Source organism: Perissodus microlepis, chromosome 7 (assembly GCF_051167445.1).
Source record: "Perissodus microlepis isolate ML-2025 ecotype Zambia chromosome 7, ASM5116744v1, whole genome shotgun sequence".
NCBI classification, from domain to species: Eukaryota; Metazoa; Chordata; class Actinopteri; order Cichliformes; family Cichlidae; genus Perissodus; species Perissodus microlepis.
In genome coordinates, this window is record NC_140467.1 from 7,464,606 (window position 1) to 7,489,310 (window position 24,705).

Here is a 24,705-nt window from a genome sequence, read left to right on the forward strand (position 1 = left end):
TAGTAATTATCTTTAAACGGTGTTTATTTAAATATTTTGCAACAATAGAATATCCCAGTCACACATGGACAATGAGGAAAGATGTTAGATGGGCTTTCCTGCCAATGGTAGCCTAGGAAGTTAAATTATGACCATATTTGAGCTTTTTTTCCCCTAGGTGTTAAAGGACTTCCACGCACAATACAACGCTTTGAAGTAAGCACCATCAAAAATAATCACATAAAGAAACGGATTTCCACGATCCACAGTTTATTTCTCCAAAAATAAACGACTCTCGTTTGGGGTTTGCTTCAGTTTTTTTCCTTCTTTGCATACTTAATTTTCCATTTCTATGCTTTGTGCTTGTGGTTGGACTGTACCATTGCCACCAGGGGGAGTAGTCTACAGCCTGGTATTAATGGTATAGTCCAAACACTAAGCCCAAACTAATCACAGGGAGAAAAAAGATGAAAACTTACTTTTAAAATATATATATAAATATATGATTATGTTCTGAAGCAAAAGCCTAAATGTGGACAATTAAAAAGCAATAAATAAAAACAATAATATTAACTTGTGAAGAAACTGGATTAAAGTTTAAAGCAAAGCATCAAATAGAATCAGGCGACCATAATTCCTGTCATACTTTTCGGTCCATGTTTCCCAGCGGAACATAAATTCAGTCACTGTGCACCCTCTGTCGTAAAAACAAACCCACATTTTTCTTAATGTCCTATGGAGCCCAGCTTCCAAAAACTGGGTTGTTTTGACAGCATGTATAAGGCTTGATTTGTTCTGTTCATTTACTTTGTGTTTATGAAGGCACTTAATGGGAGACTTTGTGCAGCATTTGTTAGACTCTTCTAAGGCATCTCTGCAGATACACTATATAAAACATTTGCTATAATGCACTAGATTATAGTTTTTCTGAGGATATGTGCCATTTCATGTTTGATTCAGTTCACTATATAGAAGTTTTTCTCTAATTTACTCAGTTTTCACTCACATTGACAGCATTCAAATATATACACACATGATTTAAGGCTTGTTCAGTGTCACTAGTGCTTAGAGATGATACTGTGTGCACTGAGGAAGTAATAACAATGCTGTCCACACTTGCTGCAGACTTTACCTCATCTCTTTTAGCAGAATTCCTCACAAACTTCCCAAGGTAGCAGTTTGTAAAGTCCATCCATAGACTTGCAGCTACTCTTTTTCAAACATCTTGCACATTGTTTGGCACTGAGTCACTGTGGGAATAAGGCTTCCTCCAGGAGCCAACACTTCCCCATACCGCCTCCAGGAAATCACCAGCACACAGTGTGTGCCGCCAGTCAAATATACAACATCTAAGACTAAACAGGCCTTTATATTGCATAATCAGTGCACTGCAGTCTGCCTAAAGTTGAAAAGGAAATGCTTTACAGGAATTTAAAAAAAATAATACATTAAAAAAAAGTCTTAAATACATTTGAAAAACATTTTCAGTGTCACTTCAAATCAGTCTCAAGAAGTTCAGCTGAAAATTCATTTCCTCTCAGAAGACCTGCTCTCTGCCATTATGGCTCCTATCTGCTGACTAGGTCTGAGCAGTGTGTGGAGCAAACAACATAGTGGGGTGCGTCATCATCTGTCATGTGGGAGCTCAGGCCATTGCCGTTAGCTGGGCCACACATGGGAGTGCAGGTGGGATTACAGGTGCCCTTAAGTCTGTGTAGGTACTCTGCATGGACAGGCTTGTGGCTCTGCAGCACCCTTATGGCTTCATCGACCTTGAACCACTTCCTCTTCCTTCCTGTGAAGAGATTCAAGTAAAGTTGAATTGTTTGCATGTGGCTCACACAATCAGTGTTGTGCTTAATGACACTTCAATACAATGTGTGGGAAATTGTTTTAAGTCCGTAACACGTCCATCCTGATAGATGCATAACTGCTAATATGATATTGATAAATATTCTTAAAAGATCACAATAAGGTCTTGATTAAGGTAATCTAAACAAGGAACAAGAAACAAAACATTTCTCAGCATATGATTGCAACATTTCAGATATTAGGTCACAGGAAACCATAAGCTCGTCCATCCCTTCTGCTCATTTCTCAGTTGGCACATCCTCGATTCCTTTCCTCATCTCCTTGCATCTTGGTCCCTCCCACCAGAAATGTGATCACAGGAGGAGAGGAAGAAAGATGAGGAGAGAGATGAGGCAACAGGCTGTTAGCAAAATTACACATCTTTGTTTCACAACTGTCATTTTAAGGCAGTTGATATCATGTTATGATCTTGGTGAGCTATATACTTTTAAAAAATATTAAAGAACACTCTGAAAACACATCAGAGAAAAAAAAATCATGCCGCACATCTATACTGATATGGACTGGGTAATGTGTTAGGAACGAAAGCATGCCATATCGTTTGATGGAAATGAAAATTATCAACGTACAGAGGGCTCAATTCAAGACACCCCCACATCAAAGTGAAAAGATTCTACAGCATGCTATTCTATTTTCCCGAAATGTCACTGCAGCAACTCAAAATAGAACTCCATAATTTGTATGGCCCCCACATGCTTGTATGCATGCCTGACAATGTGTGCACAACAGATGGTGTCCTGGGGGATCTTCTCACAAGTTGGACCAGCACATCACTGAGCTCCTGCACAGTCTGAGATGCAACCTGGCAGCATCGGATGGACCGAAACATAATGTCCCAGAAGTGTTCGAGTGGATTTAGGTCAGAAAAGCATGGGGCCCAGTAACATGTATCAGTTCCTTCGTCCACCAGGAACTGCCTGCATACTCTTACTATTGCACCATGAGGAACCCTGACCCGCTGCACCAGCATTGGGTCTGACAATGAATATAATCCCGATATCTAATGGTCAGGGTGCCGTTGCCTACCCCATAGAGCTCTGTGTGTCCCTCCATGGATAAGCCTCTCCACACTTTCACTAACCCACCACTAAATCAATCATGTTAAACAATGTTACAGGCAGCATAACGCTCTCCACAGCTTCTGCAGACCTCTTAAAATCTGTCACACATGCTCACTGGTGGACCAGCCAATTCTGGTAAATGCCAGTTGGGCTCCACAATGGCAGGCAGTGAGCGCAGGGTCTACTAGACAATGTTGAAGTCTGTTTCTGATTGTTTGGTCAAAGGTATTCACACCAGTCACCTGCTGGAAGTCAGGTAAAGCTCCATCCTGTTCATAAAGGAACAGATACTGGTCCTGCTGATGGGATCTCCCTCTAGGAGATTTGGACTACATGGGAAATCTCTGTAGAGTCCGACTCCAGGCATCACCGCATGCTGCCGGTAGTGACACTGACCCTAGCCAATGGAGGGAAACAATGTGGATCATTCCTGTTTTGTTAGTTGTCTCATTGTTGCCCCTCTAGTTTACCTCTAGTTATTAATTTCAATAACACCAAAGCAGCAGAGTGGCTGTAGCTCAGGAGGTAGAGCACCTACTGATCGGAAGGTTGGTGGTTCGATCCCTGGCTCCTCCAAGTCTGCATGCCAAGTATCCTTGGGCAAGATACTAACCTCAAGTTGCTCTCCGATGCATCCATCAGAGTATGAATGTGTGTGAATGTAGTTAGAAAGCACTAAGTATAGAGAAAGTGCTTGTGAGAATGTATGGGTGAATGTGGCATGTTGTATAGAGCGCTTTGAAGAATCCATTTACTTAACTGACCAGATCAATACCCCAGAAGTTTAACTGGTAGCAGGTAAAAACTCTTCAGAGAAAGATACACAATGATACACCGGTGAATCCTAGATAATTGCTCCTCAGACAAACCTCCTCTCTTCCGTGTCCTTCAAATGCATTTAAGCAACTAAAACATTTCTTAGGGCAATACAGTGAAAATAACTTGCACAGTGGAGAAGATGAGGTGCAAATCAGAAAGAAAAAAAAGATAAAAGGCCCATAATGAAGCTCTTGATTTGAGCACTATGGGTCGTACACAGGAAATAAGCGTAACAAACAAATCCAAAAAAGGCACAAGGCAGAAAACAGGAAAGGGCAAAGTATCCAAAATACAAACAAGGCAGAGTTAGCAGGAACTAGCTGTGGCAAAGATTAAGGAAAGGAGTGTGCGTACTGCAAAGACTCAGTGTTTAGATGATTAGGGTCAGGTAGTGCTCAAAATGCACGAGATTGAAAATGGAGGAGACTCAGACTGGACCCAGTCCATAGGTGCAAACATAGAAATATAATACTATTTTTAAACTTAGCAAAGACTTCTTGAACAAATTTTGGATACTAATATCCACAAAGCAAACCACACTGTGTGTTAATTGTATTTAAAATGCTCCAAAGGGCATGCCACCATTAAGCAAACATTGTATAATTTGTCACAGAGAGCCTGAATAAGTGCTGAGTGAGACTGCTGAATGAAAGGATGACTAAAGGATCATTTTATTCACCACACACAAAAATAAACTGTGCATGTCATGGCACCAGTGGGTGTCGGTGTGGACATGGGCATACTTCAGACAGCCCTAAACCCTAAAAAAAGTATCTTCCATAAAAATGATCTGTCCAGCAAAGCGACAGCTGGAAGTTATTTATACTTTATTCAAACTCATCTCCTCCCATTCAATTCCAGCACTTTGCTAAAGGGATTTGCCATGCTCTGTGATAACTGGAGCCTGGTGTGATAATGAGGAGGATGCCTTCACTTCATGTTGGCACCCTGAAGAGTGCCACCACTACCAGCATTTAAGGAGGCGAGGGAGTCAATTCAACCTGTAGTAGTAAACCCTTTCTGTTCAGTCGCAACCCTCGTGTAGGGCAAAAGAGGACAATTAAGGGGGGCTGCTGTGGTGAGTGATGATAACTGGAAAACAGCTGGGCACAGCAAACACTCCTCCCCCTTATGAACAGGCTGAACTCTTACTTCTGTGGGTGAAGGGAGTAAACGGCCACAACCACATTTTCCAGTCCAGTTAGAAATAGTTTACAAGTTACTCAATCCCGGGAAAAGTATTCCATTTAAAATATCAGACAGTGAAAACATCCATGAAAACATATCTAAGCATGTACATCCACCTTATATGCGCTACAGTTTAGAAAAACATTCTATGTTAACTTAAAGTCAACATAGATTTTGGCGACGTGTAACAAACCGCTTGCTATATTAGAGATCTCCATTCGAGCATACGTAATGTCTGACCTACATGTAATCACAACATACCTCCACCAGCAACTTTATCAGTCACACCAGGCTAGTACCAGGCTGGACCCCCTTTGTCTTCAGAACTGCCTAAACCCTTTGTGGCATTGATTCAAACGACGCTCAGTTGGTATCAAGGGGTAAACGTGATGAGGAAATATCTCCCACACATTTACACCACCAGCAGCAGCCTGAACTGCTGACACAAGGTAGAATGGATCAGTGCTTTCATGGCATTCATGTCAAATTTTGACCCTGCTACCCGCAGAAATTAAGACTCATCAGACCAGATGTTTTTCCAATCTCATGTTGTCTACTTTTGGTGAACCTGAGTGAATTGTAGCCTTTTCTGTTCTTAGCTGACTGGCTGAGTGCCACTTTTTAGCTGTAAAGTCTAGAGACGGCTGTGTGGAACAATCCCAGCAGATCAGCAGCTTCTGAAATACTCAGATCCACCTGACACCAACAACCACGATACATTCAAATCACTTAAAAAAAAAAAAAGAAAAAGAAAGAAAAAAATCACGTTAGCTCCCTATTCTGATGCTCGGTTTGAACTTCAGCAGGTCATCCTGACCATGCCCACGTGCCTAAATGCACTTGGTTGCTGCCATCTGATTGGTTGATTAGATGAGCATTCATGAGCAGTTGAACAGGTATGCTAATATAAATCAATTTAAACCAGTTTATTTACAATTTAGGCTGAATTTGTGAAAAAATAAAAATAAAATCTACAGCTAAATGAAGTGTTGAACTGCCCTGCGGAAAGTTATGAGCACAGTTGCATGTCATTTTATTTTGACAGTCAGCCAACACAGGATGGAGGAAGAGGCAAAAAGACAATACAGCCATTGTGAAAGACATAATCTGGGAAACTGCTACTCAGTTCATGAATCTGTTATTCATGTTTTCCATAAAACAGACACATGGGCAGACATGTTCAATTGTCCAATTGTTCTGTTAAGAATTTTAGATCAGGGGTGTCAAACCTAATGCCCGGGAGCCAGAATCGGCCGGGTAAGGATTTCAATCCAGCCCACTTGATGGTTTTGGAAAATGTGAAGGATGGCTTAAACTGTGGACTATTATCTGTTTTACTTTATTTCCTCCTGAAAAAGACCTGCTCCCATGCCATTCATTCATGCCACCAAAGTAAAAGATAATTAATCGAAAAGTTCCTGTTTTTATCTACAATAGAAATTTCTGTTTTGTTTTGGGTTTTTTTTTACAATGGGTCCACAGTAACAGAAACATTTCTTCATCTCAGTTCTTTCTAAATGACAAACTTTTGAAATTGCACTTCTTTTTTAGTATTAAGACATCTGAGGGATTTAATGTGTAGTTAAACTTCCTTAAGTGGATTGGAAGTGGGGGTTTCAGTCTTCCGCCCCATTCAAGATCAAAGCTGTATGTGGCCCTCGGTGTAAAATGAGTTTGCCATCCCTGATTTAGATCAAATGAATCAGTGGAGCTGTTACACATTCCTCGTTGTGTTTTGTTCCTCTTCATTCTGCTTATGGAGTCATCTTATGTGTGCCACCTTCAAAGGCAGTAGATTATCTGAAGACTAATGCTATATATGAGTTTATAATCCCTTTCACATTTATGCGAATCAAAATTTGTAACCCAAGCACTTAGTTGAGGCATGTTTAATGTGAGCAAGTGATTCCAGTAAAAAAAAAAAAAAAAAAACTTGCCAATGTATGATCCTAAGCCAAGATCTTGAACTAAGAGACTGAAAGCCCCGAAACTCAACCCTGAAACAGAACTTGTAATGCAAAAAGTTGCTAAAACCTTTTGCTTGCTTTTGTTTTAGGTTTTTTTTTAATAAATCACAGGATCTCAAAAAACATGCATATGAGGGATGCCCGTAAAAAGGAAAACACATAAAAACCCTCAAAAATCTTGTTACCACAGGAATATTTTTCACTCTTTTCCCTTTGTAACTTAGTTTTGTGACCCTTGGCTGCTAGAATAAGATACTATAATAAGACAAAGAGGGACACAGAGGCATACCAATGTTCACAGAGTCTTCCCAGTCTTCCAGCATCTCCGTCACCACGAGGGTGTAGACATAAGTCCTGTGCTTTCTGTCTTGATTGTGCTGCAAAGGTTTACATGAAGAGAAAATGAATTTATGTTTTTCTGACAAACCACCAACGCAGTGCGTGCAAAGCCTTCATTAAAAAAGGCAAAAACTGTGATTAGCCGTACCATTTCTTTTATAGAAACTCCATGAACTAAACAAGTTGATTGTCTGACCACAGACATACAAAAACGCTAGGTGCGGCAGTAGGATGATTTTATACAGCACTATGTATCGCGACATGATTACAAATTACAATTTTTCATAACATACCTCGAATATCCCAAGTAGTCTGCCGAGCTTTCCCTTTACACCAGCCTGCACACATAAATCAGAGTCATTATTAAAAGTGATTGTCCACAAGTCATAATCTAAAATATTCAGATGAAACTGTCCTTTCAACACACTGTGCAGCGAGATCACTTGGATTCGCGTCATATATGATCCCAGGTAGACATAAACATAGTCTAAATGTCAGAAACACGAGACAGGGGGCTTAGCTCAAGTATAGTACACAGTTAGGACACAGCTATCATTTACAGTATCAAACCATAACAGACATCCCGGTCATTGCTGTAATGTCTTCCAGACTTCTTTTAAAAAAAAAGCACACTAAAATGCACACAACGGCCTACAAGGCTTTACAAATTTATGCACAAATAAAAATTAACAAATGAGGCTCAATCCGCTTTGAATCGCCTTTATCCTGATCTGCGTCAGCTCCGTGAGGCGCAGGATGTGGGCAACTGGAACCCCTTCCTAAATGTCACTGCCATACTTCAAAGCTGTCAGCACACTGCTATCCATGTCAGAAGCTCACAGCTCACTTTGCTGTGAACAATCTGGCCAGCCACCAGCAGCCTCCTTTCTTAAACCACAGCATGATAAGCTGGCTATCCATGCATCCTTGCCACATATTTCTACTTCTGTTCTGGATTTTTGGCTGGTAGAACAACATGAGCGACTTGTACTGTGAACAGCGATGACACTTCTGACAAAGATTTACTGATTTCACTTTCAGTTTAATGTGTCTGTCCTTTGAGCCCATGATGCATACATTGCAATCAGAATATATGATACTGAGATGGAAATTAGGCCCCCAGTATTCAAAGTCATGAAATGTCATGATTTTTTTTTTTATCTTCCACTTAAATAATGAGATAATTCCTTGGAAAACCAATAAACATTATCAGCTGACAACTGATAAAATTCCCTATCCTTATTATTTTTTAACACTATGGTAACTTTGTGTCACTTCCAATAAAATGGTTACTAATCTCAAGGAAACTTCGGAATGCTGCTTTTTATATTGTGCTCTGCATGAAAAATAACACTGTCTCCGTGAGAGGTGATTATGCAAAAGTCTGGAGCCACCTCTCATTTCTTTACATTTTGATTCCCAAGTACTAAAAAGTGGTTTTGACCAATAGTTCTGCAGGCTTTATTCAAAGGATTTTTTGTTTGTTTGTTTGGACATTAGTTGCTTTTTCACTCATTTTAAGTCAGCTTCTTGTACCTCATAATTTTCATATGAAAGTTTTTGGTTTGTTAAGGCAAACCTGTGAATAATTCAAGCATAGAAAAGGCAAATAGCAGGCAACTTATCAAAGATCGCATTTTTAATTGTATCTTTAGCCACTTCGTGTCCTTTCGCAAAAACAAAATCATTTGTACGCATTTCTTTAGTTTATGAAAAATGATAGCACAGCTTGAAAAATACAAAACAGCCTTTTTACACTAATAAATAGAGAAAACTGGACAGGTTTACACCTAAAAAATGTATCTACAGCAGTTAGTGGCAATCTGTTTAACATGGTAGATTCACCATGTAATACATGACATGAAAATGAACCCAAACACACTGCCAGTGCAGTAAAATCATACCTGGATATGAAAACAAACAATGAAATACCATCAGTCATGGATTTGCCCCCTCAGAGCCCGGACTTCAACATTATTAAAGCAGTGTAAGATCATCTTGACAGAGAACGGTATAAACGGCAGTCAACATCCAAGATGAGCTTTAAATGTCCTTCAACAAAAACACATATTCCCACGTACGTTTCAATAACTCACTGCACCTATTTCCTATTTTCATTGCAAAATATAAAGAAATGGGGTGTCGTTCATCACTTTGCGCAGTACTGTATAGATCCTAGGCTTTAACCAACAATGCATGCAAACAATAGAAACGTCTTTATGGGTTTAATTAATGAACAATCAATTCACCTCTTCATACACCTCCCTGACAGCAGCTCCACAGGGCTCCTCATCAGGCTCCATTCCCCCTCCTGGCACGATCCACTGGTCTGGATGGCGACTGCTGCTCACCAACAGCACCTGCCAAGGAGAGAGAGCCCTCCGTCAGGCCTCTGCTACTGAGGTTGGGGTGCAAAAAGACGAATGAGAACAACTAATGTAATGATTCATGTATCGGCCTGTTTTTGTTGTCAGTGCTTTTAATGAAAGATAATTCATAATCTGGAGTCTATTTACAGTACGGCCAGCTTTAGCGTTTTGAGTAGTACCAACATCAAATGTTATATTTAATCCCACTGCGTTTGAAGAAGTACAATCAGAATCAGAATCAGAAAGGGTTTTATTGCCAAATGTTGAGCAGGTTTACAACATTAGGAAATTGCTGCGGTGCTTCAGTGCAAACATACTGTCATAAATTACGCTTAAATAGACATGAAAATAAAAATAAGAATAAGAATTAAAAGTGCTAAGTAGATAGATATATACATGATATATACATGAGTGCAGGTGGTGATCAGTGCCAAACATGGAATGATGCAGTGAACACAGCGTAGGGTCATGTGTTAGTGGTGGGAACAGTCATACGGTTATTGTTCATGTGTCCAACAGCAGAGGGGAAGAAACTGTTCTTATGGCGAGAGGTTCTGGTGCGAATGGACCGGAGCCTCCTGCCTGAGGGGAGCAGGTCAAACAGACTGTGTCCAGGGTGAGAAGGGTCAGCTGTGATCCGAGCTGCACGCCCCAGTGTCCTGGAGGTGTACAGGTCCTGCAGAGATGGGAGTCTGCAGCCAATCACCTTCTCAGCAGAGCGCACAACACGCTGCAGTCTCTGTTTGTCCCTGATAGTGGCTCCAGCGTACCACACGGTGATGGAGGAGGTGAGGATGGACTCGATGATTGCAGTGTAGAATTGCATCATCGTCCGTGTTGGCAGGTTGAATTTCTTCAGCTGCCTCAGGAAGTACATCCTCTGCTGGGCTTTCTTAATGACGGAGGTGATGGTGGGCTCCCACTTCAGGTCCTGGGTGATGGTGGTACCCAGGAAGCGGAATGAGTCCACAGAGGTGATGGGGGTGTCAGTCAGGATGATGGGGGGGAAGTGGAGCTGTGTGCTTCCTGAAGTCCACAATAATCTCCACTGTCTTCTGGGCATTCAGCACCAGGTTGTTGTGGCTGCACCAGGACACCAGACGTTCAACCTCCCTCCTGTAGGCAGACTCATCCCCGTCCGAGATGAGTCCAATAACGGTGGTGTCATCTGCAAACTTGATTAGCTTGACAGACTGGTGGGTGGAGGTGCAGCAGTTGGTATACAGGGAGAAGAGCAGAGGAGAAAGAACACAGCCCTGAGGGGAGCCGGTGCTGATGGTCCGGGAGTCCAAGACATTCTTTCCTAGCCTCACATGCTGCTTCCTGTCCGTCAGGAAGTCAGTGATCCACCGGCAGATGGGATCAGGCACATTCATCTGGGAAAGCTTGCCTTGGAGATGGTCTGGAAGGATGGTGTTGAAGGCAGAGCTGAAGTCCACAAACAGGATCCTGGCGTAGGTTCCTGGGGAGTCCAGATGCTGCAGGATGAAGTGTAGGGCCATGTTGATGGCGTCATCTACAGACCTGTTGGCTCTGTATGCAAACTGCAGGGGGTCCAGGAGGGGGGCCGTGAGGGTCTTGAGATAGGAGAGAACCAGGCGCTCAAATGACTTCATGACCACAGATGTCAGAGCCACGGGTCTGTAGTCATTTAGTCCAGTGATCCTAGGTTTCTTGGGGACAGGGACAAATCAACGTTCTAACCCAAAGAAATATCCTAAAGCTGCACACTATTTTTAACTGCCGTCCAGCCAATGCAGTTTGGTGTTTTGATGACGAAGTTACTTGACCTTAAACCCAATCCGGCATCACTGACCCACATTGAGTTCATGTAGGACTGCCTTCTGAAACCTTAACACTGGGCAACCAACTCACTCTCCAGTCAGGCTAACACTCACGTGTGTTAAAAATGCCAGTCGAATGAACCCTTTCCGCATTAAACACAGCTGTCACAGCAGAGGTTTCCCCACCGGTAAGATCTTTCTGCTCACGCTCCAAAATGGAAGCAACTTTCTGAAGCGCCTAATGATAACATCTTCATACCATCAAAGCTGATCTCTTTGGGTAATAAATGCTTAATGTCATTTATCACCCAATATATATGGGTGATATATACCCAGTGTATATGAGTGTAACACTTTCTCACTCTGCTCCTTTATTTACAAACTCTCTAGAAACCATGTGATTTATTTTTAACAGTGCAACTCTGTCCATATCTATGAGTGAATAAAATACTAAGTTATTAAGGTAAACGTCACTTCAATGTCCGAGTTCATACTCTTCCACAGTAGACACATCTCTCTACGCATTTACTCTGCTCAGTGAGCTAATTTATTTAGCCATGGCATTGCCAAAATCTTAGTTAAAATCAAATGTATGTGTTTACTCCACATCATGGCTTCTGCTTTCTATGGCTACTCACATTAAGCCACAAAGAGGAAGGCCAATTATTTTAGCTGGTTTTGTATTCCAAGTGACACATCTCATCTTAAACTAATCCACGCAGGGTCCAGGGGACTGTAGAAACACCGCAAGTTGCCTCAGTGACACGAATCCACACAACGTACACATGCATGCGCAATTTCACACAAACGGCATGTGAAGCACGTAGGCACTTGTACAGACACAGCTACTCGCACACAGACAACAGGCTTTCCAAAAACCACCAGATCAGCAGTTACCTCTCTGTATCAAAACAAAGAGCTTAGGAGAGGAGGTTAATGACCCCGACAGGCACCAAACACGATCGGGGGAAAGTGAGGAAGCGTTTGGAGTGGGCAGAACCCCGACATCTTTACAGTCTGATCCCAGTCCAGCCAAACTCTACGGGCTGAACGATGTGTAACCTTTGTCTCAGTAAATGCCTTAATTAAGGATTTACTGCTTGTAAAATACTTACATTGGTGTCTAAAAATAACAATTTATCAGCAAATAATAAGAAGAATAAATTTTATCTATAAGCACCTTTTCAAGTAGGAAGCAGAAACTTAAAATGAATGTGATTTAAAGGGAAACCAGTGAAACTGTTGAAAGACAGGAGTGATATGTTCTGTGGAAAGGGTTCAGGTAATGACAAGAGGAGCAGTATTTTGGACCAGCTGAACTCTAGAGGGAAGTCTGTGTGGATACAATTACAATAATCAATACCAGATGCAACAGGTCAAAATAAAAACTTTGACAGACCTTCAGAAAGCCTGGAGAACTTTTTCTCAAGACAAGGCAGGCTTTGTGGAATATAATATAAGGAAATCAGTTACGGATCAAGACTTTTCCACAGAAATGTGTGGTTACATAGCTGTGGACATTTAAAAATAAATAAATGAATAAATATATAACGTATCAATATGTTGTGAAACCATACATCAGGTGCCACTGAGTGGGGGTGGGGGGATGTCCCCGGACAGATAACTGGTGCATCTCCCCTTTTCTCTCCACTGTACCTCTATCCAATAAAAATGTATATACAAATTTCAATTTAAAAGTCAACTCCATTCTGATAAGTGATAAGCTGCTTCTGCTCAGCTCTGCTGTTTCACTAAAGCGATGGTTGGGGCTTTAAGTCAGTCACTTAAAACAGATTATTATGGATTTCCAACTCTTGTTTGGTTTTTATATGTACCCATTTTCAGTGATCTCAACTATAAAAGCAGGAAACTAACTAGGCATATAATTCTTTTCTTTCTCTCTTTGCCAGCCATATTTTTCAAGTAACCTATATTTGAAAATGGCAAAATAAAACTGGAAATTCTGTAGTGTGCCACCCCAATATTTTTGGTGACCTCCATACGGCTACCCCTATGAAAAAATTCTGGAGGCGCCCCTAGTAGGGGCCCAGGCACAAGGAGCAGGAAAGGAAATCTGTCAGGGAATAGCAAGTGGCTGTACCTTGTTTCTATAAATTGCAACTCATGGGTCACTTGGAGTTTAGCACACTGTAACAGCCACTCAGCCCCCTACTCATCCTATCACATGTGGCCCAGAGTTAGTCTGCGTCACTAGGCAGACACATTTAGACCCAGCACAAAACAACGGTAATATTATCAAACTTAAAAGTTTCTTATCCAAACTGGCGCATCTCTGAATAATAATTTGTGTTTCAGTCAATGTCTGTGCTTGTTATATGACATACATCAGAACCTACATACATGTGCTGTATACTTAGACATTTCCACGAATGACAAAATGATAGGCGACTGATTACATGTAACAAGCTAAAACCTCATATTCAGCTCTCTAATTTAAAGACAAACATTTCTTTCACGTGAGTAAAATGGCTGAGAACATTTGCTTTATGGTTGCATCATCATTTGAATCAAAAAGTAGAACCAACTGGCCTCAGGAGTAGCAGGTATCTCAGCAAAAGTAGATTTAGTAAAACCGCATCAGCTGATGTGTTGGAAAACAAACTCTGCACTACTTTATTTATGACAGGAGGTGTTTATAGGCCCATAGCTGTGAAATATATGCAGAGACTGCTCTGCGTTAGAGATAACGGGATGATTTTATGAGTAATCTGGATGTCCTTCTTGGCAAGAACGTGAAAAACGATGATCTCCTGTTGAGTGCCAGCTGCAGCCACACACCCTGTAACAGGTCAAATATTTGCCCCCTCTCCAACCTTCACCTCTGCCCAGCACCTCAATTAAAGACGAGCCACGTGAACGCGCTCCCCACACACTGAAAGTCAGCCAGACGCGCGATAAAGCAGGCTGCTGTACTGTCAGGCACAGCGGTTAATTTGGGACTGTGTCAAAAATAGAGCGTGTTAATAAAAGCCCTCTCCTCCTACAAATGGTTTAACTTCACAGCTTACCTCGTCCTCTGTTTCGTTTTTGAAACACAGACACGCCGCTCTCCTCTTGAACCCTTCGACGTCGTACGTCCTGGTCTGGTTGGGCTTAAACTTCATCATATAGAGGCCTTTTTTTTCCGGAGGCAGGGAAGTGTTGGGAAATCGGGCTTCAACCAGTCGCTGATTAAAGTGCTTTCAGTAATATCCAATAATATTGCAGCTTGGCTTCTTCAGACACTTCCAGACAAACCAGGCAGCTGGTCCATTCATTCCTGCGCTCCGAGCGCGCGTCAGGCTGCATCTGGTGTTGTGCTGTACCTGCTCTGCTGCTTTAGTACCGCTGTCAACACGCAGACTGGCTCACATCACGCTGTGGTGGCTGAGCTGCGACCAGCTGACCTGAGAGCTGCGCAGCAACAAGCCCGTCAGTCCCCACCTTACATCCGTGTTTATCACTGCGACGCACAGGCTGAACAGAAACGAGTCTCCTTTATGGAAGAGAAAAGGTGACTGAGCTGCGAGATGGAGTTGCTGTTAAAACTCTCCAAATCCAGCCAGGATGGACTTGAAGAGCGTGTTAATGCCCACGATAATAAGTGCACTGACTTATTTTTAATGCAGAAAACAGAACAGATCTAAACATTTCATGTCACAAATAACACAGAAAAGGTAAATTATTTTTTAAAGGCGAAATGGCACACAGATGATTTTATTCATTGTGATTTATTTATTTATTGCACGAGCACGTGAGTAAAACGCTTACCTGTTGCGTCTTGATTCTTGAGATAGTCAAATTTTCCCTTTAAACGAACAAAACTAAAAAATGCAGGCTTGCGTAAAACTTTCAAAGCTTGGGGTGCCCTCTAGTGGAAGTAGGCAGTCCTTATTTACCTGTATTCACTTGTGGAAGCAATGTGTTTAAAAAAAAAAGAGAAAAAAAAAAGGTTGGTGTGTTTGTATTATTAGTGACTGTCCAAATCAGAACCAATGATAACTGGCAGCCGTTTCTGTTTGAAAGCGCTTAAGCTAAACAAATAGTCTTGATTATTATGAATGAGCCTAACATACATCCAAAGTTGCACTGACTCACACAAGGATTAAAAGGGTTTGTGAAAAGTCAAGAACTGAACCATGTTTTGCAAACAAAGGTATTAAAATATCAGGAGTACAGTGTGCCAGCTGAAGTTTTCCAGGTCAGAGGAAACAACTCGCAAGACAGAGATCCAAGCTACATCCATGTGGCAAGTGGCAATCACTGAAGATTTTAGGCACCATGATTTTCTGTAGTTTGAAATTACTGCTTTTAACCCTGACTGGAATTCTGAATAATGCCAGTCACAGCTATAAGAACGTCATGAATTTGATTTTGTGTGGACTAAACTAGCAAATAAATGTTAATATTAAGATCTTCTTGTAGTGAACTTGAGTAGCAGGGTTTCTGCATGGTTTTAAAAATCAATAATAATGCATTTTAAGGTCTTTTTGTGCAATATAATTTTTTCTGATTTTGTATGGACATTGGCTGCTATGTAACTCCTTTTCAGTCCAGTTCTTGTACCTGGCCACTTTCAGAAGAATGTTTTTGTTTCTTGAGCCACATAACACTAAGCGATCATTATTCAAGCATTTTAAGATTTAGAAAAAAAATCCAGCAAAGACCTGAAATAGAACTGGACAGATCCAATTTGACTTTTCGTTGATCCATTAATGTTCACTGAAATAGTCTTAGTGGAAAGGTGGCTGTCAACAAATCTTTAAGGAAGAGAAAGAGGGAGAAAAGGCTGAGGCATCCCAAATTACACAGGACCGTAAATCAGTGGCAACAGGTTTGACGGAGGGATGAATCCTAATGTGAAATTTTGGGTTCAAACTGTCTTCAGAGGTGGTGATGAGAGAGGTACAACAGTGCTTACAGCTTTCTGCAAAACACGACAGAGGTTCTGTCATGGTTTGGGGCTCCATTTCAGTTTAGTGGTGTTCAGGATCTTGTCAAAATGATGGAATCGTGAATGCAGATTTTTATCCATGCAATACCATCTGGAAAGATCTGCCATGGTTGTCAGCAGCTTCATTTTTGCCATGACAATGGTCCAAAACATACTGCCAATACATTAAAAGCATACATGACAAAAAACAACCTACATTGAACATCTTCAGTCATGGTTTGGTTTGCCAGACTTCAACATTACTGTGTGGAATCATCTTAACAGAGACAAGAACAAAAAACAGCCAGCATCCAAAGAAAAGCTCTGCGTGTCCTTTAAGAAGCCTGGAGAACTATTCCTGAAGACTACTTAAAGAAAATTCAAGAAAGGTTCCTGAGAGAGTTCAGGCTGTGTTGAAGAATAAAGGTGGTCAGATCAAATGTTCAGTCGAGCTTTTTAGAATTGTACAAACTCAGTTTTTGCCTTATGTACTGTATTTACATGTACGTTTGCATTATTCAATAAATTTCCCACTTTCCTAGCAAACTAAAAAGAAATGAGAGAAGGCCCAAGACATTTGCCCAGTACTGTAGAGTACTGAAAAAAAGATTGCCGTCATGCATTGAAAGCAGTTCCAATACTAAGTATTATCTGGTAAGTATGAATGCCATTCTAGTGACAAATATCTAATACCAGCTCAAAAAAAACAAAAAAGTCGTGGCTGATAAAACTCGCTCTTAAGTTTGCAGTTTTTCATTTCACTTGGATTCCAGTTACTTTTTTCGTCGTATAAATACTTAACATCCCAAAGTGTTATTATGGTTCCAGTCCTTTTATTACAGATTGGAAGAAGAAAAGTACAAAAACACCCTGGATTGTTTTTGTTGACCTAAGCAGTACGCAACATGCCGCTAAAGATAATGAAAGGCTGCATTTTGCAGATATATAAAGCAGTTACTGTCTTTGTGTTAGTCAGCACATTGCTGGTATGCCTGCCTCCATTTGTGTTTGCACATTTCTATAAATCACTGCATTGTTTTCCCATTTTCCTAAAATGTAAAGAGGAAGTTGGGTCTATAATCTGTCTCTCCCTGTTTGCCCTGTAATGGCTTTTCGCCTTATGATAGATATATAGGGTTAGACTCCACCCCCGTCCCCCTTGAACGGTGAACTGTCTGTAACTGTGTGTGTACAAATTACAAACCAACTTGTACACAATGTACCACATGTCCTATTAAGAATCACAGTCAGGTATTTATTAATCAACAGAATTTATTTACAGAACATAAAAGTTTGTAGTTGGACTGTTTCATATCATTCTGAGAGCAGGAAAACATTTCACCTTCAGATTAACAAAGAATGAATTTACACAAAGTGAAATGAATACAGACTTTACAGCCAAAGCCCAGTCACAACAGTCAAGAGTCAAAGCTTTCATTGTACTTTTGGGAGTGTGATCTCCTCCACAATGCAGCATCTCTTCTCACACACCAATCACAACACCCCAGTTCCCGCTTTCATCAACTGACTGTTCAAATGTAACCGCACTGCTTTTTGAAATAAATGCCAGTGAGAGCAGGTAAACCACAGAGTTTCGCAGAATTAAACTGATGACGTAAGGGGCCGAAAAGCAAGAGTAGTTAGTATGCTAACAGCAAGAAAAGATTCACATGTAAAAGACAAGATATGGTAACAACACATACTGTATGTGCTAAAACTAAAGAAAGGTCCACAATGTCCACTGAACCCACCACACACACTCTCATGCCATCCACAAAAGTACTGTACATCCAATTCCACACTGAGAGTGGCTGGAAAAGTTAATGTGACAGTGGCAGGCTCAGTTTGGTTCTCAGTCATCTCAGTTTATATTTAACAAATCCAGATTGACTCGAAGAAGCAGCACAGCGATGATTGTTTATGCGTCCTACTGGGCAAACCTACACAGGACTAAACCTTCTCCAGGCGAGCGCCTACAAAAACAGTGGGCTAGTAGAGTTAGCTGCTTTTAATGAACAGCAACACGATAAAACAAAGTTAAAAGAAACATAAAAAGCATATCATGTTATCCACATCTAAGCCAGTCTCTAACTCAGCTTATTCCCCTGCTCCAAAATTGTGCCCCCTCCCCCCTGAAAAAAAAAAACGTGTGATGCAAGACACCTTTTCCCCTCAGTGGACAAAGAAAGCTAGATGAGTAGATCTAAAACCTCTGCCCATGCATTTGAATAGTAGTGAGTCAGGACAAAGACAGCTCGTAATTTCTAGTGTGCATTTAAATCACCAAATGTCAGCAGTATATATATATTTTGTGTGTGTACTTTTAGTGTGTATACATATATAAGAAAATCTGACATGTATATACACTAAAAGATGGTGTCCTTTAAATGCAAATAAAGCAGGAGGTGGTCTTGGCAGCACATGAGTTGTGTTCATACAATTTGCTTCCACTTCTGTCTCCAAGAGGCTGCTTTACACTTCGTTTTTGTTTCCAGCATAAAGCCTGGTCCATGTCTTGGCTGCAAAGTAAAATAAAAAATACATCAATTTTAAAGGAAACCATAACTTAAAAGAAAAATATTCCATATTAATTGTGTGTGATATAAGTGACTTGTTTATATACAGAGATGAAGTAGCACGACTATGGGTAATGCTCCTGCATTATCATCATCATGCCATAATTTTAGTCAAGGATCAACATCACAACTGCCCAATTACATTGTTGTGATGTCATAACATTGCAATGTGGGGAGGGGGAAAGAAAAAAAAGGTCACAGCTTATATAAAACTCTCTTTGATAACGAATGGTAAGCATTTCAAGTGTTCTCTTTAATAATTTCGAGACTATAATAACTTTATCAAATCAGTATTGCTGTTACCTAAATTTGGTTAGTCATGGTGGTTTGCCTGTGATAGTTTTTAAAAGCATTTGCTAACTTCTTCATAACTGCAATGTTGATTGTGGACCAAGATTATCATAACAACGTAGGAGCATCAAACTGGCTAACAACATCATGAATAATGTGGTAAATCTCGTCTTTACACCACGCCAGATCATGGCTCTCACCGGTTTCTATGGCTTCAGCTTCACTGGTCTTCCACTTCTCTGCAACATCATTTGCTAGAGGATCGTCAGGGTTGGGTGCACTTAGTAAAGCCTGGATTGAGAGCAGCACTGTACGAATCTGCAGAGCTGGTGACCATTTATCTATTAAAAAAATAAATAAATAAATAAAGACAAGTGTAGTCAAATAAAAATGCATACAGGCAAAACACATGAAAAGTGACCAATGATCCTGTTTAGGAAGAGACTTTTAATAAGAGACAATATATTCTTTGTCTCTGATATGATGGTGAAAGACATGATTAATATTCTCATAGATTTTTAAGCTACAATACTGGCTTACCTTTCAAAATGTCAAGACATATTCTTCCCAACTTGTCAACGTTTGGATGATAAATTTTGGTCATGAAACGTACTTTAGGAGCTGCCATGGGATATTCCTCTGGTAAAAAGAGTTCAAGTCTAAATGTGCCTCCTTCGAAAGGTGAGTCCTGAGGTCCAGCGATGACCACGTGAAAGTAGCGGGCATTGGCTTCATCTGGCTCTGCCTTGATGCCTGGGACAGGCTCTGCAAGCAAGCGCTGAGTTTCCTGGAAAAATAAAGAAAGCGGAAACAAAGGAAGGAGAAGGAATTAGATAAATTAGAATACCAAGTCCATAAATCAGGTCGTTTTGGGGAACTGCTTTTGAATGTTGTATTAGAGACATCTGATAATACTGGGCAATCACAGGTATGATGGTTTCAGATAATATGGTTCCAGATTTGTGCCAACAGGAAATTTTTTAAAAACCTAAATATAACATAAAATAAGACGTTACACATTCCTTACATGGTCTGGCCAGTAGAGTGACTGTAAGTCCATTTATTATGCTTCTACAGTCTGCAGCATTTGTAGCTGAATAAAGGCAATGTGCAGTCTTCATATACAGGTGCAAAGTAGTTTATAAAATACATCACTGGAAGTCGATAATAGTAATATATATTTCAATATTCTTAAGAATAAGTGACACTAATAATTTATCTTTTCATATCAGCTGATATATTGATTCTGGGTCATTAACGGCGTTTCAGGTGATATCTCGTAGAGCTACACCAATAAATGCATCTAATTAGCAAAAGAATAGTAATTTTTAAAAAGTTTTGCTGATATTCATAGATCATAAATCAGGATGTGTTTAATTGTTGCAGTGAGAAATAAATCCCCCTGTCCTCTCCTGTTATCCACTGTGGGTGCAGAGTTGCACCATACGCAGCCCTGCAGTTTCTAAACACATCCAAAAGAAGGTTGAAGGCAACAGATATCCTTAAAGCATGAAATCTTTCCAAAGATCTTCACAAAAAACCCAGACGTGTGAGAAACAGTGCAACAATGGGCGCTGTGTGTTTTATGCACTTGAGTTAAAGCGTTTCATGGTGATCGCAATCAGGGTCCTTAAACATCAGAGAGCCTAAATCTCCATCAGAGATAATGACTATCACAGCAGTGGTGTTCAACTTTCTGTGTTAGGTCAGACTGCTTTAGTCTATGCATACTTACATAAAAGATGTTGTCTGGCACATTATTTCATTTTTCTTCCATATAAAACTGACCAATCAAGTCCTGCTCAAATTTCTAATCTGTGTTCTATTTACAGCAGTGTAAAACAAACTTGGCCACAGGTTAGAAATAAGTATCAAAACATTCACGCATTTTCTGCTTCACCAAGTGAAAACAAAACTTGTGACAATGAAACGCAGTTTACAATGGGTTTTCCTTGGTTGGCACATGGCCATTCATCAGTGGAATTTGATCAGTGGTCAGTGGTTGTTGATCAATGATCATGAGAATTTGCATAATTAAGATTAAGGAACTGACCTCCCAGCCCATTGTTCCTTCAGTGGGCTGGTTTCAGTCATTATGCAAATGTACTGTTTATAAGATTGGCGAAACCTGCAGTCAGCTGAGACAGAAGAAGTCACTTGGATGAGTGATGAAACGTTTCTCCCACAAAACACTACGTCCAGGTGAACAGAATCAACTTTTTGGAGGGGGACCCTTTAGCTATTACTTAAAGTAATTTAACGTTCTTTTCTGTATGACTTCATTCATCAGTCTCTCACATTATTTTAGAGGAATTCTGGCCCACTCTTCTTTAATACATTGCTTCAGTTCATTGGGGTTTCCAGACTTTCACTTATCCACAGCTCTCTTAAAATCCCACCACAGCATTTCAGTCAGGCTAAGGTCTGGACTTTGACTTTATGTTTTTTTCCTCAAACATTCTGCTGTAGATTTGCTGCTGTGATCATTGTCCTGTTGCATGACCTAATTTTCACCAAGCTTTTACTTTTGGACAGATGGCCTCATATTTGACTCTAGAATACATTGATATACAGAGGAGTGCATGGTCCACTCAATGACAGCAAGGTACCCAAGTCCTGTGGCTTCAAAACAAGGCAAAATCATCACCCTACCACCACTGTGCTTGACATTTGGCATGAGGTGTTTGTGCTGATATGTTGTGTTCACTTAGGTCTCCTCTGTCCAAAGGACTCCCCAACCCACAAGTCTTAGTCAAAAAAAAAAAAAGGGGGGGGGGATTTAACAGCTCCTAACAAAGTACTCTGCAAAATGTGCAAGAAAACTGTTCTTACAGAAGGTGTAAACAGGCTACAAAAGATAAGATACCAGCAGCTGGTGATGTGTGACCCCTACTTAAATGACACAACCAAACACTCCTGAAGCACTCAATATGACAGGAAGCGCAAATGCAAATTTGCGATCTGATTGCATAATACAAAGGCACGTTTTTAAGCAGCTGGTTAGCAAGCTCAGCACAAAATACATCTCAATTTCCTTGAGATATCATGATATAATAAATACATATTTCCTTGAGTTATCATGATTTATCTTTAAAGGTTTGGCTTACATGCAACTTTGCAAACCTAAGTGGCGCTGCCTTGTTCTTTTTAGGAGGAGACTTTCTCCTGGAAACACTTTCAAACAACACATACTAGTTCAATCTCTTTCTAACTGTGTTTTAAAGAACTTTAAAATTCCAACAGCGGCCTGCAGAGTTGGAGATTTAGCTCTTGGGGTTTTTTGCAGTTTCTTTGAGCATTGCACAATCCGAGCTTGAGGGAAATTTGCTGGGATGCCCACTTCTGGGAGATTGTGCCTAAATGCCCCAAAGTGGCAAAACCTGCCAATCAATTAATCATGTGCATTTGATTAGCAGCACCTGGCTGCTATCTTCGTTCTTGATTCCCAATGAAGCAGTAAGGATGAACTTGTTTTTCACAGGACTCAAGTATTTACTGTTGAATAAGTTGAACAAAACTGTTTCGTTATTTTCTCAGTTTTAAAAATGATAGTCTCTTCTTTTGCTGTTTGAAATGCACAACTGACTCCAACAAAACAAACTTTACAGTATTCAAAATATAATTGAATAAATGTTCCAACAACCACCACACTCGTTTTTGACACTCGTTTCCTCCATGCAACTGGGAGTGAGATTCCTGAAATGTTTCAGATAACCCACAGACAAAACCATGCAGTGAAAACACAGACAGTAGAGGGGCTCCCAGTCCCAGTCACACGCTCTCAGGGCTCGTCCCATCAAGTACTGTTCCCAGCCCTTCCACCTTTTCCCACCAAGTCTGGGCTGTGGCCTGCTTCCTCACACACCTGGACACTACACATGTTTTTAAACAAAGGTTTTTCCTGCATAGATAAAAGCTGGAACCCACCAAATCAGTTGTACTGTATTTGTTTTAACATTCACTCAATTATTTTTGCACACATTTCTGTATAATAAGGTAACGAACATGGATAGTCAACCACAAAAGGTCCCCTTTTTATTGATGTGTGTGCTAATAAAAAGCTTGTGTCTGCAACGACAGATCTAGAAGGAAACAAAAGTGAGGAATCAACTACATTTGGAAAGCTTGGTTGAGAAAATGCACACTCAGGAAAACACAGAAAATGGGAAAATAACACATTACCCTGCTAAGAAGGCAAACGAGTGAAAATGTATTTTAATCATTGAACTGTGACCCTAAACGTAACATAACAAATACAACAAGCAGTCACACTCGCTCTAAAAACATGGACCCCCCCTCGCCCAAAAGAAAAATCGTCAGGTTGAGTGTAACGCAGGTGTGGATTTTTGATTTGGGCTTGCGTACAGAAAAGGAAACTCTAAAGGCCTTAAATATGTCAACTTAACAACAGTTTTACAAATCATTAAGCTCGTTAAGTAAATTAGCAAGTCATAATGTTATCATTAACAGAAAGACATCGGCCTTGTTGAAGTAACCCACAGTGGGAGCGATTTCATTCATCCAATTTTTTGTGCAGTTTTTAAAACACGTTTTAATTACCTTACTAACCTTTAACTCCCAATGGTTGCCAAAAATAAAAATAAATAACGAAAAAAATAAAACGGGTGTGTGATTTTAAGTCATTGCAGTATACAGTAAAGGCACGAGGCTTGCAGTGTCGGGCTTTATTAAAATACAAGCAATGCTAAACAACTAGCCGGCGTTAGCATTTTTAGCTAGCCAGCCTTTCTGACAGCACTACAAGCAACTTGAGAACACCAGAAAAATATATTTAGACAAGTATATTTAGAAAAGGTAAGGACTTTTATCCGCCATCGTTACAGCACGGTGGTGTATTTTTAACCCGCCGTGTCTCGGCGTATGTGGGTGCAGAAACGAAGCGGAAGTTACTTTAACAAACAACCCGTTAGCCAGCGAGATGCTAATGTTAGCACACAAAACTGCTCGCCGGGCGCACCACCAGAGCGTTTAGGAGTTTGTGGCTGTGATTGTGGCATTTTTGCCGTTACTACAAAAGGCATGCTGTTGTTTGAGGCGTGATTTTTTTTTCTTTTTACCTTAATGATCCTGCGGGGCAGTCCTGCCATCTTGTCTTAAATGCGGGCTTTTTAGCTCTCAGTGCCTTCTTTCTGTCGTTGGCATTGACAGCAAACACACGTCTTCCGGGTTCTCTGCGTCACGGTGATAGTGAATGGAGGGACGTGAACGTGACTTACACAGCAGCTGCTTGTCTAACACACTCACGATGCAAACATGTTTCTCGAATGGTTAAAAAATATTATTCCAAGTAAAGGTAACGTCTTCTTAAGGTAAGCCCTAATGGAAAACGATAAATATGGGTAACATGGACTGGCCTGTACGTTTAATTTTTAATAGCATAACATGAAAAAAAGAAGAAGAAGCGAACAGTTACAGGCAAGTTAAAAAAAATTCAACTAAGAAAAAACAGATTTATGAGATTTATGTGACATGAGTGATATTTATAGTGATATATATATATGCATCC

At 40.5% G+C, this 24,705-nt stretch overlaps 2 protein-coding genes across 2 annotated transcripts; both read right to left on the reverse strand.

The window, feature by feature from the left end:
• Positions 1-6: 6 nt before the first annotated feature.
• nudt4a (nudix (nucleoside diphosphate linked moiety X)-type motif 4a) lies at positions 7-14,975 on the reverse strand. Its single transcript, XM_084933075.1, has 5 exons — positions 14,408-14,975; positions 9,475-9,585; positions 7,519-7,563; positions 7,176-7,263; positions 7-1,774 (listed from the first exon to the last, which is right to left on the reverse strand). Exons 1-5 carry the CDS (start codon positions 14,504-14,506, stop codon positions 1,548-1,550), a joined length of 570 nt encoding a protein of 189 aa, XP_084789201.1. The 5' UTR covers positions 14,507-14,975; the 3' UTR covers positions 7-1,547.
• Positions 14,976-17,565: 2,590 nt separating this feature from the next.
• On the reverse strand, positions 17,566-24,390 carry ube2na (ubiquitin-conjugating enzyme E2Na). The gene is made up of 4 exons (XM_084933077.1): positions 24,257-24,390; positions 19,719-19,965; positions 19,379-19,519; positions 17,566-18,830 (listed from the first exon to the last, which is right to left on the reverse strand). Exons 1-4 carry the CDS (start codon positions 24,284-24,286, stop codon positions 18,784-18,786), a joined length of 465 nt encoding a protein of 154 aa, XP_084789203.1. The 5' UTR covers positions 24,287-24,390; the 3' UTR covers positions 17,566-18,783.
• Between the last annotated feature and the right edge of the window lie 315 nt (positions 24,391-24,705).

Coding starts and splice junctions, on each gene's coding strand:
- nudt4a (XM_084933075.1), bottom strand. CDS start 14,506: ATGATGAAGTTTAAGCCCAACCAGACCAGGACGTACGACGTCGAAGGG. Junction 7,564..9,474: donor TCAGGGAGGTGTATGAAGAG/GTGAATTGATTG, acceptor TTATGTGTGCAG/GCTGGTGTAAAGGGAAAGCT. Junction 1,775..7,175: donor GGAAGACTCTGTGAACATTG/GTATGCCTCTGT, acceptor ATCTCTTCACAG/GAAGGAAGAGGAAGTGGTTC.
- ube2na (XM_084933077.1), bottom strand. CDS start 24,286: ATGGCAGGACTGCCCCGCAGGATCATTAAG. Junction 19,520..19,718: donor ATGTCTTGACATTTTGAAAG/GTAAGCCAGTAT, acceptor TTTTTTTAATAG/ATAAATGGTCACCAGCTCTG. Junction 18,831..19,378: donor AGCTGAAGCCATAGAAACCG/GTGAGAGCCATG, acceptor TTTACTTTGCAG/CCAAGACATGGACCAGGCTT.